This window comes from Macrotis lagotis, chromosome 4 (genome assembly GCF_037893015.1).
Source record: "Macrotis lagotis isolate mMagLag1 chromosome 4, bilby.v1.9.chrom.fasta, whole genome shotgun sequence".
NCBI lineage: Eukaryota > Metazoa > Chordata > Mammalia > Peramelemorphia > Peramelidae > Macrotis > Macrotis lagotis.
Window position 1 is genome coordinate 110,680,323 of NC_133661.1, and position 14,863 is coordinate 110,695,185.

At 36.4% G+C, this 14,863-nt stretch overlaps 1 protein-coding gene across 6 annotated transcripts in view; it reads left to right on the forward strand.

Annotated features, from left to right (window-relative positions):
• The window catches only part of LOC141521312 (cilia- and flagella-associated protein 43-like), a 234,056-nt gene that overhangs the window by 109,393 nt on the left and 109,800 nt on the right, over positions 1–14,863 (forward strand). For all 6 annotated transcript variants that reach the window (XM_074233758.1, XM_074233761.1, XM_074233760.1 and 3 more), the window contains one exon: positions 14,469–14,615. In XM_074233758.1, the coding sequence (XP_074089859.1) occupies positions 14,469–14,615 (147 nt within the window). The remainder of the gene's footprint in view (positions 1–14,468; positions 14,616–14,863) is intronic.

A 14,863-nucleotide genomic window follows, 5' to 3' on the forward strand; every position in this document is an offset into this window, starting at 1 on the left:
AACTCAGGTCTTCCCGACTCCAGAGTCAGTGTTCTGTCCATTGTGCCACCTAGCTGGCCTACTGGGAAATAACTTTTTATAAGATTTTGAGTTCCAAATTTTTCTCCCTCTCTTCCTTCCTTCCTTAAGATGGCAAGCAATGTGATATAGGTTATACACGTGCAGTCATGTTAAATATATTAGGAAATATCTTTAAAAAATTTAGGTACAGCTTATGTCTAGCATTTTTCTGAGAACCCTGTTAAGGTCTCTTTTTTTTAAAAAAAGATAGAAAATGTACAAAACATAGATGTTAGATTTAAAACACAAATGACCCACAAATGAGTATGAACAAATGTAGGAAAGTATAAAAGAAGAATCCATTGTACTCATGACACTCTCCTGAAATATTAATTTGCCAAACATATTTTATATTCTCATTTACATATGGTCTGAAAAAGTTTCCTGATTATCCTGAGAAAGGATTAGCTTTCAATGACTGTTCTATTACAACATCCTCCTATTCATAGTGCTCTTTTCCTGTGATAGGTAGGGCTCTTTAGAGAGTCCCATGCCATTGAGAAGTTGACATCTGATTCAAGAAATGCTCAGATTCTTAAACTTTTGAGTTTTGCTCAGGGTTAAAACATCCATTTCAAAGGATTGATGGTCAACATCCAGAAGAAAACAGAAAGAAATGTAAGCTAGGACCTCATACTTGCCTAGGAAAGTGCATATTCCCACTGCCATTTGCTTGTAGACATTGTTACTACTCGTGGAAAGGGAGGAGGAAATATCTCTTCCTCCTGATAACCCTGCTAGAAATCCAAGAGAGAGCAGTGGGTCCTCAATAAGACAAGAACCAAAGAGGTTAGAGTGTGCTAGTTTTACCTCTCTTATAGACAACCAAGGGGTGGGTGGCTGGGAAAAAAGCTTCTTTTAAAGAACCCACCCCAGTAATGGTGGCAAACAAGGACCAATTCCATTTCACACCAAAATGCATGCCCTCATAACATGGAAATTTGGTGTTTTTCTGATTATCCTTACAGAAAGGTAAGAAAGTCTTTCTTGACTAAGGGCTGTACTTCAGCACCTAAGTATCCTTTCTTCTTATTAAAACTCATTGGATGAATTGAAAGACCTCTTTCTAATTCAAACCAAATAAAAAAGGAGGAAAAAACTGTCCAGGATTGATTTTTAGGTTGAAATTGAGTAGTGGACAGATTATACCGTGGAACATATAAATGCCTACACAACTTGGCAATACTTTTATATTTTGGACATTGTTTTATTTCATATTTCCTCTTGTTCTTTAATAAAGCTTTTTAATTCCTACATGCCTTGGGTGAATTAAAGCAAAGATGACTTACTTGCTTATGACTCAGAGAATTCAAAATCCATCTGAGATCTGTTGGGACCAGGAGAAAACTAAAGATAGAAGGAACTTTGAAGGTCAATTTTGGATTCCAGGAATTATGTATGTGTGGCGGGAATTATTTCTTCACAGTGTCAAGCACATACCTTACAACTAACCATGCTAGACCTAAGGCTCAGAATAGACAATTTTCAGTGGCAAATTGTATCTGGATTCCAAGCAAAATTGTAAAACTAGCAAATATTGCCTTTCTCATTCTTTTACATTCCATTCTTCAACTTTTTCCTAGTTCTTTTTTATTGATATTTTACTTTTTCAAATACATGTTATGAAAGTTTTTCAACATTCATACATATGCATATGTATATTTTTAAGTTACAAAATTTCCTTCTACCCTCCCTTCCCACCCACCCACCCTCAGCAGAAAAAAAGTCAGGTTAATATTGTACATAAACATTTGCTTTAAACATGTTTACAGATTAGTCATTTTTGATATGAGGAATTAGGATTAAGGGAAAGAAATACATAAGAGATATTTTTTTAAAGTGATGTAGTGTTCATCAGATTCTAAAGGGGTTTTTTTTCTCTTTATTTTGTTGTTTTCTTCTTCTTCTTCTGGACAGGGATAGCATTGTCCATAGCCCGTTTAATAATAGAGTCCAAACATTTATGGTTTCTTATAGAACAATGCTCCAGAATGGTTGGATCAGTTCACAACTCCACCAGCAATGTATTAATGACCCAATCCTCCTACAACCTCTCCAATATTGATCATTTCCTCTTTTTGTCATCTTGGCCATTCTGATAGATGAGAGATGATACCTCAAAGTTGTTTTAATTTGCATTTCTCTAATCAATAATGATTTAGAACATTTTTTCATAGGATTATATAAAGCTTTAATTCCTTTATTTGAAACCTGTCTATTCATATCCTTTGACCATTTATTAATGACTTATAATCTTAGAAATTTGAAATAATTCTCTATTGAAGAATTGAGACCTTTATCATAACTCCTAGTTGTGAAGATAGTTTCCTAGTTTTCTGCTTTCATTAATTTCTACTTTTCCTTTTATTTTTTAGATTTTATTTATTTTGAATTTTACAATTTTTTCCTAATCATGCTTCCTCCCCCCCCCACAGAAGGCAGTCTGTTAGTCTCTACATTGATTTAAGTTGAATGTGATGAGAGAGAAATCATATCCTTAAGGAAGAAAAATGAAGCATATGAGATAGAAAAATTACATAATAAGATAACTTTTTTTTAAAAATTAAAAGTAATAGTCTTTGGTCTTTGTTCAAACTCCATAATTCTTTCTCTGGATACAGATTGCATTCTCCATCGCAGATACCCCAAAATTGTGCCTGATTGTTGTACTGATGGAATGAGCAAGTCCATTAAGATTGATCATTAGCTGCTTTTCCTTTTTAATTTAAGAGTCAACATTGTTTATTTTGCAATTTATAATGTATTCTATTTTTTACTTGGTCAAAAATTTGTCCCCTTTTCATAGATCCGATAGAGTATTTCTTGGTCTATTAATTTAATCTATGGCATTATACTTTATGTCTAAATCCTGTACCCATTTTGATCATATTTTTGTATAGAGTGTGGGATGTAGATCTATGCCTAGTTTTTGTCATACTATTTTCCAGTTTTCCCAACAATTTTTGTCAAATAGCGAGTTCTTAATCCAGAAGCTACTGTCTTTGGATTTGTCACACAGCAGATTACTATAGTCAGTTACTATTCTTTCTTTTTAACTTATCCTAACCTTCTGTTTCATTGCTCTATTTCTTAGCCAGTACCAGGCAATTTTGATGACTGTTGTTTTATATACTGTAGTTTTAGATCTGGTAGAGCTAAGCTACCTTCCTTTACATTTTTTTTTATCAGTTCCCTTGCTATTCTTGACCTTTTGTTGCTCCAGATGAATTTTGTTAATATTTTTCCTAGCCTGGCAAAATAATTATTTAGTATTTTGATTTCTATGGAACTGAATAAGTAATTTAATTTGGGTAGAATTGTCATTTTTATTATATTCTACCTAACCTTGAGCAATTTTCATTTTTCCAATTATTTAGATCTGACTTTATTTGGATGTGAAGTGTTTTGTAATCTGGCTTTGCTTTGGGAGGTAGAATCTCAAGTATTTAATGTTGTCTATGTTTGCTTTAAATACAATTTCTCTTTCTATCTCTTGCTCCTGGGCTTTGTTGTTCATATATAGAAATGTTGATGATTTTTTGTGAATTTATTTTATATCCTGCTACTTTGCAGAAATTGTTAATTATTTCAAGGAGTTTTTTTAGATGATTTTCTTGAGTTCTATATCTATTCCATTATATTATCTGCAAAAAGTGAAAACTTTGGGGTGGCTAGGTGGTTCAGTGGATAAAGCACCAGCCCTGGAGTCAGGAGCCTGGGTTCAAATCTGGTCTCATACACTTAATAATTACTTAGCTGTGTAGCCTTGGGCAAGCCACTTAACCAAATTTGCCTTGCAAAAACCTTAAAAGAAAAGAGTGAAAACTTTGCTTCCTCATTGCTGATTCAGATTCCTTCAATTTCTTTTTCTTCTTTTATTGCTAAAGCTAACATATCTAATACTATATTGAATAGTAATGTTGATAATGGACATCCTTGTTTTACCCCTGATTTTAGTGGAAATGTTCCTCACTTTTCCCATTTCGTATAGTTGTTGATGATTTTAGATAAATGCTACTTATTATTTTAAGGAAAACTGTTGATTCCTATACTTTCTAGTGTTTTTAACAGGAATGAATGTTGTATTTTATCAAAGGCTTTTCAGCATTTATTGAGATTATCATATGAATTCTGTTGGTTTTTCTATTGATATGTTCAATTATGGTGAGTGTTTTCCTTATTTTAAACCATACCTGCCTACTTGGTATAAATCCAAACTGGTCATGGTGTATTATCCTAGTAATAACTTGCTGTAATCTCATAGCTAAAATTTTATATTTTTTTTGCATCAATGTTCATTAGGGAGATTAGTTTATAATTTTCCATGTTTTGATTCTTCCTGGTTTAGGTGTCTACACCATGTTGTTGTCATAAAAGGAATCTGACAGAACTCCTTCCTCTCCTATTTTTTTACAATGGTTTATATAGAATTATATAGTTTATGTAGAATTAATTATTCCTTATATGTTTGGTAGAATTCACTTTAATTCTATCTGGACTTGGAGATATTTCCTTAGGGAGTTTACTGATGGTTTCTTCAATTTCTTTTCCTGAAAGGGGGTTATTTAAGTAATTTATTTATTTTTCTATTAATCTGGGCAGTTTGTATTTTTGTGAATATTCATCCATTTCACTCAGGTTATCAAATTTATTGACATACAATTTTCAAAGTAACTCCAAATAATCTCTTTAATTTCCTCCTCATTGGTGGTTAGTTCACCTTTTTCATTTTTTGATCCTGTTAATTGTTTCTATTTTTTAAATCACCAAAGGCTTATCTATTTTATTGGCTTTTTCATAAAATCAACTCTTATCTATTAGATCAATGGTTTTCTTACTTTCAATTTTATTAATCTCTTCCTTGATTTTCATAATTTCTAATTTGATATTTAAGTGGGGATCTTTAATTTGTTCTTTTCTAGTTTTTTTAGTTGCATACCCAATTCATTGATCTCCTCTTTCTCTATTTTATTCATATAAGCATTTAGAGATATAAAGTTTCCCTCAAAACTATCTTGGCTGCATCCCATAAAATTTAGTATGATGTCTCATTATTAGCATTTTCTTGGACATAATTATTCATTTATGAGTTTTTGTTTGATCCACTTATTATTTAAAATTAAGTTATTTAGTTTCCAATTAATTTTTGGTTTATCCTTCCATGATTGTTTATTCATTATAATTTTGTATTTCTGCTTTTCTGCATTTGATTATAATGTTTTTATACCCTAATACATGGTCAGTTTTGCTGTGGGTTCCATGTTGTGCAGAGATTTTCTATTCCCATTAAGTTTTTTTCCCCTAGAAGTCTATCATATCTGTTTTCTAAAATTTTATTCACCTTCTTAACTTCCTCCTTGTTTTACTTTGTGGTTGGATTCATCTAGTTCTGAGAGAAGGAAGTGAGTCCCCCCATTATTAAAGTTTTGCTGTCTATGTCTCCTTGTAATTCATTTAACTTTTCCCCTAAGAATCTGGATCCTATACCACAGGTGCATACATATTTAATGATGATATAGCTTCATTATCTATAGTGTCTTTTAAGAAGATATAGTTTCCTTCCTTATCCCTTTTAATGAGATTGATTTTTGCTTTTGCTTTATCTGAGATGGGGATCACTCCCTGATTTTTTTTACTTCGGGGAAGCAGAATATATTTTGCTCCCAACTTTTACCTTTACCCTGAGTATCTCTCTGTTTCAATTGTGTTTCTTGTGAACAACATATTTTAGGATTCTGGTTTTTAATCCATTCTGCTATCCACTTCTGTTTTATGGGATAGTTCACCACATTTACATTTACAGTTAAGATTTTTAATTCTGTATTTCCCTTCATGTTATCTTTCCCCATTTATGGTTTTCTCTTTCCTTTCCTCTTATTCCTCCTCACCAAAGTTTTATTCCCTTCCCCCTTCAATTTTTCTTTTCAAATTTAACTTACAGTTTTTCATTTATACCTTTGCCATCCCTTTTGTCAGTCCCTTCTTCCCTTATCTTTCCCTTCTCCTGCCCCTCCATTCCCTGTAGAGTAGGATAGATTTTTTTTTCACTAAAGAATTTTTTTTATGAATACCTTGGACCCTTGCTGCAAATCCCTTAGGGGTTTGTGAACCATAAATGGAAACTATTTCCTTATGAGAACTAAGCTCTGTCCTAAAGGCTTTCTTCTCTTGTTCTTGTCATTATTGTTTTTTAATATCTCTTTTTTTCTTTTAATAGAATTTTATTTTATTTTTTTAATTAAAAAATAATAATGGTAATAATTGTAGGTACAGCCAGGTGGCGCAATGGACAAAGCACCAGCCCTGGAGCCACAAGCACCCGAGCCCACATCCAGCCCCATAGACCCAACAATCACCCAGCTGTGTGACATACAAGCTACCTGATCCCCCCTGCCCTGCAAAAACCAAAAAGAAGGGGAAAAAAAAGACCCAAAATAAAATAGCATAGTAATAATAGTAGGGGTGGCTGGGTGGTGGACAGAGCATTGACCCTTGAGCCTGGAGCACCCGGGCCCAAATCCGGCCTCAGACATCCAACGATCACCCTGCTATGCATCTCCAGGCAGGCCATCCAGCCCCATTTGCCCTGCACCCTCCCCCAAATAATAATAATAATAAATGTGCTTCAGTCTTTGTTCCAACACCAACAACTCTGTCATGGGTGGATCACATTCTTTATGTTAAGTCCATCGCAAAAGTTACTTCCATATTTTTCCAAAATTGCCATTGCTGATCACAACTCCCTCCTTTCTTATTTCTCCACTACCATGTACTCTATTTTCTCTCTCCTTTCACTCCTACTCTGCTATAGGGTAGCTGAGTGGCACAGCAGACAGATCCCTGGCCCTGGGGCCAAGAGGCCCTGAGCCCCCATACCACCCCTTAGGCCTGGCCCTATGGTCCTGGACAGACATTCCAATACCAGCCCCTTGCAAGAAGTAAAAAAGAAAATGTGCTATATCTGACCACTCTTCCTCCATGGTCCATCCTCTCCTCCTTTATTCACATCCCCAACCCTTCCCCCTGCTCCCCCCTCCTTCTTAATTCCAGATGTCTATACCCCATTGAGCATATATGCTGTTTCTTCTCCTAGCCACCTCTGGTGAGAGCAAAGGTTCCCTCATTCCCCCTTGCCTCCCCCCTTCCATATCATTGTAATAAAGAAAAATCTTATTATATGAAATATCTTGGCCTATTCCCCCTCTCCTTTTTCTATCTCCCATTACATTTCCCCTTTTTCTATTGACTCCATTTTACACCATATTTTATCTTCAAATTCAGCTTTCTCCTGAGCTTCATCTATAAAAGCTCCTTCTACCTGCTCTATTAACTGAGAAGGTTCATATGAGTATTATCAGTATCATTTTTCTTTGCAGGAATACATGCAGTTCATCATCATTAAGTCCCTCATATTTTCCCCTTCTCCTCCACTTTCTATGCTTCACCTGAGTCCTGTATCTGAAGATCAAACCTTCTGTTCAACTCTGGCCATTCCAAAGGAACATTTGAAATTCCCTTGGTTCATTGAAAGTCCATCTTTTTCCCTGGAAGAGGAGGTTCAGTTTTGCTGGGTAGTTGATTCTCGATTACAATCCAAGCTCTTTTGCCTTCTGGTATATTATATTCCAAGCCCTACGAGCTTCCAATGTAGTTGCTGCTAAGTCCTGTGTGATCCTGACTGCATCTACATGATATTTGAACTGTGTCCTTCTGGCTGCTTGTAATATTTTCTCTTTGACTTGGGAGTTCTGGAACTTGGCTATAATATTCCTAGGGGTTGGTTTTTTGGGATCTCTTTCTCAGGGGGATGGGTGGATTTTCTCCATTTCTATTTGCCCTCTGCTTCTAGGATATCAGGGCAATTTTCCTGTAGTAATTCTTTGAAAATGATGTCAAGGCTCTTTTCCTGATCATGACTTTCAGGTATTCCAATAATTTTTAAATTATCTTTCCTAAGTCTGTTTTCCATATCAGTTGTTTCTTCAATGAGATATTTCACATTTTCTTCTAATTTTTCATTTTTTTGGTTTTTGAAGTATTGATTCCTGATTTCTGGTAAATTCATCAATCTCCCTGAATTCTATTCTTTGTCTGAAGGATTTGTTCTCCTCAGAGAGTTTTCTTATCTCTTTTTCCATCTGGCCAATTTTGCTTTTTAAAGCATTCTTCTCCTCAACTTTTTGAACTGTTTTATCCATTTGACCTAAGCTGGGTTTTAGCATGCTGTTTGCTTCAGCATTTTTTTGGATTTCCTTGACTAAGCTGCTGACTTCATTTTAATGTTTTTCCTGCATCTCTCTCCTTTCTTTTCCCAGTTTTTCTTCTAACTTCCTCATTTGATTTTCAAAGTCTTTTTTGAGCTCTGTCATAGCCTGATCCCAATTTCTGTTTTTCTTGGAGTCTTTAGATGCAGGAGCTTGTGCTTCCTCATCTTCAGACTGAGTGTTTTGAACCTTCTTGGGCTCATTTGCAAAATATTTCTCAATGGTGTTCCTCTTATTTCTCTGCTTGCTCATTTTCCCAGCCTGGGCCTGGTTTTGGGGTGCTTCCTGAGGTTTTTGGGACACTCCCTCAAGGGTCTCAGTGTGTGAGGCTCTGTCCTCCCTCCTGGTCTGTGAATGACCATATGCATCCCCCTCTGCCACAGGGCTGAGGTGGAGGGGACCCCTGCTGTTCTATGGGGGGCCTGGACTGCATTCAAGATCTGAATGTGGTCAGAACCCAAGTCCTGTTCCAAAGGCAGAGGACAGAGCTCTGCATTCTCTCTCTTCACTCCCCTCCCTCAGCTCAATGGTCTCATGCCCTGGGGGCTCCTACTTACCGGCTTGGTCTACTTCTGTTTCACAATCTGGGCTGCTGACTGTGTGTCCTGAGGGCTGGGTTCCACGTGCTCACTCTGGCAGAGGTCCCCCGCCGTTCCCCCACTTTGTGCCCAGTGCTCCCCGGGGTGTAGCTCAGGAGACTCCCCCGCTGCTGTGACCGGGGGCTTCCAGCACTCTGGGGCTGCCTCCAGAAGGCTGAAGTTCTTTCGCTCTGGCGGGCCACCCCTCTGGCGGCTGCCCCTCCGACCACGGGGAACAGAGCCTTTCTGCTCTTTTCCAGGTTACCTTGAGTAGGAGAACTGCCTCTCTGGGTTCTGTCTCTCGAAAGTTTAGTTAGAGTCCTTAGCTTATGAGTTTTATCAGAGAGCGCCTAAGACCCAATCCTTTCTTGTCACCATCTTGGCTCCACCCCCAGAGTAGGATAGATTTTTAAACCCAAGTGCGAATGTATATTTTTCCCCTCTCTGGGGGCCAAAGCTATTGAATAGAATTTACTCAGTGTTCATACCCTCCCACCTTTCCCTCTAAAGTTATAAATCTTTGTACTTCTTCACCTTGTGAAATAACTTGGTGTTATTTATCAATCAAATACTATTATTCAAGCATCATCATTCACAGCTTGATTAATTGATTGCTTGATAAACTCAAAGTACTATCAGACTGATTGGATTATTTGATTGTTAAGTAGCATAACCTCAAAGTCACTAAGTACCCTCCACTCTTCTGTCTTGTTAGGAGTGTACTTCTCAAGAATCTTGAATCATATCAAATTATAAGCATTTTTTTACCTTATCTTTTTTCAAGTACTCTCCAAGGACACAGAATCCTCAGGAGCCAAAGTATCATCCAAAGCCAAATCATTTCATGAACCCTTTATACCCCTCCCTCCAACCATACTTTCTCCCCCACACTTGCCCCCCCTTTAGCTCCCCACCCAGGGTATTTAACCCTTTGTTAAATAAAGTTTGGATTAAGTCGAACCCAGATTTAATCAACTATAGAGTCTCAAAGTGCTCTAAGTCCTGGGACACTGAAGGTCTCAAGAATTTTAATTGATTGTAAAGTATGAGAGACACCAACTCAGCACTCAGCTTATGATCCCCCATCAGAAAAAGTGCTAAGCTTTGAGAGTGCAGCAGAAGCTGAATTGGTTAAAGGAAGCTGAGACACTTAAGTTTAAATACTCCTATTTTTCATCTCACTTTTTTGTCTCAAACATAGTGATGTCATCTTGGTCCACTTCAATGGAGAGACAAGACCCAGCTAATCTCTTCAACCCTTTAGGTATCCTAAGAGAGATACAATTCTCAAAAGTTACAGTCTTTCCTTTTGGGTTGTATACAATTTAATGGTATTGACTAATATTTGTTTTGTTTTGTTTTGTTTTGCTTTTTCTTTTACCTTTTTATGCATATCTTGAGTCCTGTATTTGGTGATTGATTTCTCTGTGCAGTTTTGGTCTTCTTGTCAGGAAATTTTAGAAGTTCTCTATTTTGTTGAACATCCATCTTTTCCTCTGACGGTATATGCTGAATTTTAGAGGGTTGTAAATTCTTGGCTATAATCCCAGGTCCTTTGCCCTCCCATATATGGTATTCCAGGTCTGGACCTTCAATGTATATTGTGTTTCCTTCATAGTTAAATTGTTTCATTTTTGCTGCTTGCAATATTTTTCCTTTATTTGAGAATTCTGGAATTTGGTTTTAACAGTCCTTGGTATTTTTATCCTGGGATCACTTTCTGGAGGAGTTCTGTATATTCTTTCAATGGTTATATTGTCTTCTCGTTCCAGTAGATTTGGACAGTTTTCTCTAATAATTTCTTGCAAGATATTTTCCAGGTTCTTCTTTTTGATCTAGGCTTTCTTGTAGCTGGAAGATTCATAAATTATGTCTCCTGGATCTATTTTCCATGACATTTGTTTTTCCTAAAAGGTATTTTACATTTTCTTCAATTTTTTTAGCCTTTTTATTTTGTTTGATGGAATCTTGTAGTCTTGTAGATTCATTGGTTTCTATTTGTTCAATTCTAATTTTTAGGGTTTTATTTTCTTCAATTAACTTTTGTGTTACTTTTTCTAGTTGGTCAGTTTTATCTTTTGAAGAGCTACATTCTTTTTGCAGTTGATTATTTTTACTTTTTAAAAGAGTTGATTTCTTTGGTCAATTTTCATAATTTTCCTGCATGACTCCAATTTCTTTTTTCTATTCTTCTTCTTCCTTTCTTCTTTGATTTTTAAATTCTTTTTAAAGCTCTTCTATGAGCTTTTGGATTTGAGTCCAATTCATAGGCTCACCCTGTGAGTAATTTTTCACTGATTTCTTCTTCTTACATGGCATTGTTATCATTTTTATCTGCAAAGTTGCTTTCTTTTAGCTTTTTTGCTCATCTTTATTGTTTTAACTCTGCTCCTGGGGTATCAGGAGATAAATCCAAACTCTTTATGCTGGGGCTCAGGTCTGATCCCTAGATTGTTTTTGGCCAAGATGTTGCCATACATTCCAGGCTTTGCCTATGCAATGGTTTGTTCCCAACCTAGTCTTGTCTTTTGCCCCAGGGTTCCCAGGGTTCAGACTTTACTTGGGGTTGGGACCCTCCCTGCTGGCTTGCTATCTAGCTGCCAAGACCTCTGCTATGGTCAAGCTGTCAGGGCCTGGATTGCACTGTGGCTAAAAGCCTGGTTCTGGCTTTCCCCCCTCCCACCTAGTTGGGTTTTACTTTCCCTTTCCCCACAAAGAGACAGAACTTCACTGAAGATCCTCCATGATGTCTACCACTGAAAACTTCTTTGAATCTTCTCTTTTTCTTGGTGGGATGTCAGTGCAGAGGCTTCATTTAGCTTTGGTAGGGAAAAGCTCCAGAATATCTCCCTTTTTCCTAGTTCTTGTCAGTCTCACTTTCTCTGGCTTCCCAAAGCTTCTAATTTCTGAGCCTCATCTAGTTTTGTCTTTGTTGCTGTTTGCTGCACCTTCCATACCAGATTTTCAGAGACCATATCTTTTAGTTTAAGAACCTCCATCTAGGGCCAGACTGTTTTGTAAAGTTGTCTTTTTTTTTTTTTTTGCAAGGCAAATGGGGTTAAAGTGGCTTGCCCACACAGCTAGGTAATTATTAAATGTCTGAGGCTGGATTTGAACTCAGGTACTCCTGACTCCAGGGCCAGTGCTCTTATCCACTGCACCATCTAGCCTCCCCTAAAGCTATCTTTTTTAATTGGTGGGAGTCCCCTGCAGCTATTCAGCCTTAGATGTGAATATACGTTGATCTGAGGTAGCTAATTTCTATCCACCCTACCACATCGTATGTACTCCTGGCTGCCCTCCTCATTTGTTCTAAGAACAGTTAGCAAATCAATATTACCATTGCTTCTAGTAAGGGTATCAACAGACCTGTCGTTCCACTCATGAGACTTTCCAGACCAAAACCATCTTCCTTGACCATATATGTGAGGTACTGTTTCCCTTTTGTATTTGCATCTTCTACCTGACAGACAGGCAGGTGTAAGCATTTTCTAGCCAGGAATTCAGCCAAGACAAAAAGAGTAGCTCATAATTTTAGAGGGGAGAGAAGCAAATATTTCTATACAAAAAAAAGCTAAAAAGAATTAAAAGGGGCTGGGATTTGAAGAGAGAAAAATTCCAGGGATTAGGGAATTTAGAGAAAATACTTGGAGATGGAAAGTCATATTCATAGAACAGAAGAGAGGCCAGTATTACTGGATTGAAGAGTAGGTACTGGGAAGAAGATGTAAAAAGACTAGAAAGGTGTGATTGGGGAGGAGTGAGAGTAGAGGGCAGGGATGCAAGATTATGAAGATCTTTGAATTCCAATCAGAAGATTTTGTATTTTATCCTATAGGTGATAGGGAGTCATTGCAATTTATTGAGTGTGGGATGTGGAGGGTGACATAGTAGAACCTGCATTTTCCTGCATTTTAGGAAAATCACTTTTTGTGGAAAATGGAGAATGTAATGGAGTAGGAAGACACTTGCCAACAATCTGGTGGAAGAGGGAGGATGAATTGGGATATTTGTATTCATAGAGGGGTTTACGCTGATAAGGAATTGGGTTGAGTGAGACAGATTATGGAGGAGATAATGTCAGAAGGTATCTGAATGGTATGAGATGAAAAAAAGAAGAAAGAAGGAACTCACAGTACACACAATAAGTACTTAATAAATATTTTTGATCCATTTGTTCCACTTTGAAAGTGTCTCCAATCTTGTCTGTTGCCCATCACTTACTGTCCCCACACAAAAAAACTCCAAATAATACCATTTTTAGTATTAGTCTAGGCCATAATTAATGTCAAACTCTATTTGGAAGTAGAACAGTTCTCATTCTGAGAACATATTTATGCTATTGTAATTTAGCAATTACAAATAGGAAGGAGATAATATTTTCAACTAAAAAGAAGTACTTTTTAATCCAAATACATTAATAATTGAAATAAATATGGAGACTCTATTTCAAAGTCATCAAAGATACCTCTTCTTTAGAATGGCATCTTCTGAAAGTTCCTAACTCATGCTTTAGATATGAAAGTTTAAACTTAATGTAATAATTTTATAATATAATTTGATCTATATTAGACAGGGTCCACAAAAGGGATTATATCCCTTTCTACAAAAGCCTACCAGAGGGCAGCTAGGTGACACAGTGAATAGAGCACTAACCTTAGAGTCAGGAGAACCTGAGTTCAAATCTGAACCCAAACACTTAATAATTGCTTAGCTGCATGACCTTGAACAAGTCACTTCACCCTGTTGCCTTAAATAAAAAAAAAATAAGAAATCCTATCAGATCAATTACTTTGTGACCAATTTGGTTTCTTTCTATTCTGTTAATTGAGTAATATTCAAAATTGGCCTTCAGTTTAAGAGAAAAGCAGGAGATAGACCTTAAGTACTGATTTATCAAAATGGTTTTGTACAAAAAAGTACCCTTAAAGCAAAATTTTGAGAATCCATATGGAAATAACATTGAAAGAGATATACCCTATGTCTTAGGCCATATAAACATCTATACCTGCTTATTCTATTTCAATATTTGATGGTGGGGTTTTTGTTGTTATTGTTTTTTGTTTTGTTTTGTTTTGCAAGACAATGAAGTTAAGTGACTTGCTCAAGGTCACACATTTAGGTGTCTGAGGTTGGATTTGAACTCAAGTCATCCTGACTCCAGGGCCAGTGCTCTACCTACTGTGACACCTAGCTGCCCCAATGGTGGGGTTTTTTTTAAATTGTTGTTCAGATATCTCCTTCAGATCTTGTGACTCATGGACTATAGCATAATACTGTCCATGGAATTTTCTTGGCAAAGATATTGAAGTGATTTGCCACTTCACTGAAGTGGATTAAGGCACCAGAGATTAAATGACTTGACCTGGTCACACACAGTCAGTAAATGAATGAAACCTGATTTTAATTCATGCTTTAGGGTTCTAGCCACTGAGCCCACCTAGCTACCTCCTTTTTTTTTAATACCAGTAATCAACCAGATTATGCATCTTTTTTATTTATGAGCCATAAAAATTCTTTTTCATGATCTTAAAAAATAGTGTGATATTTTCTTTTTTGCTTATAGGATAGCACAGATGTAGTTCTCAAGCCAGAAATCAAAAAAGAGAGCAGACATTTTGGAACTGGAATATTGTGCCTCTCATCTCATGGCAAGTGGCTAGCATCAACAGCCAAAGATGGAATACTGAGTCTCCGTAATAGAAATGATTTGGTAAATATTGTTATCAGCATGAAGTCCCAAATAGCTTTTGAGGGAAATCAATATAGAAAGAAGCAAACACCTTTAGAGAATTTGAAAAGGAGGGAAGAAAATTAAAGTGATTTTTAGAACTTCCTAAACTTTGGCTTGTTCTTTGTTGTGGATTTTTTATTTTCTTGATTTCTTTCCATTCACAGGCAATATAATGATTTTTTATATTCAATTTTATTTTGTTTTCAAATTCTCTCTCTCTCTCCTGT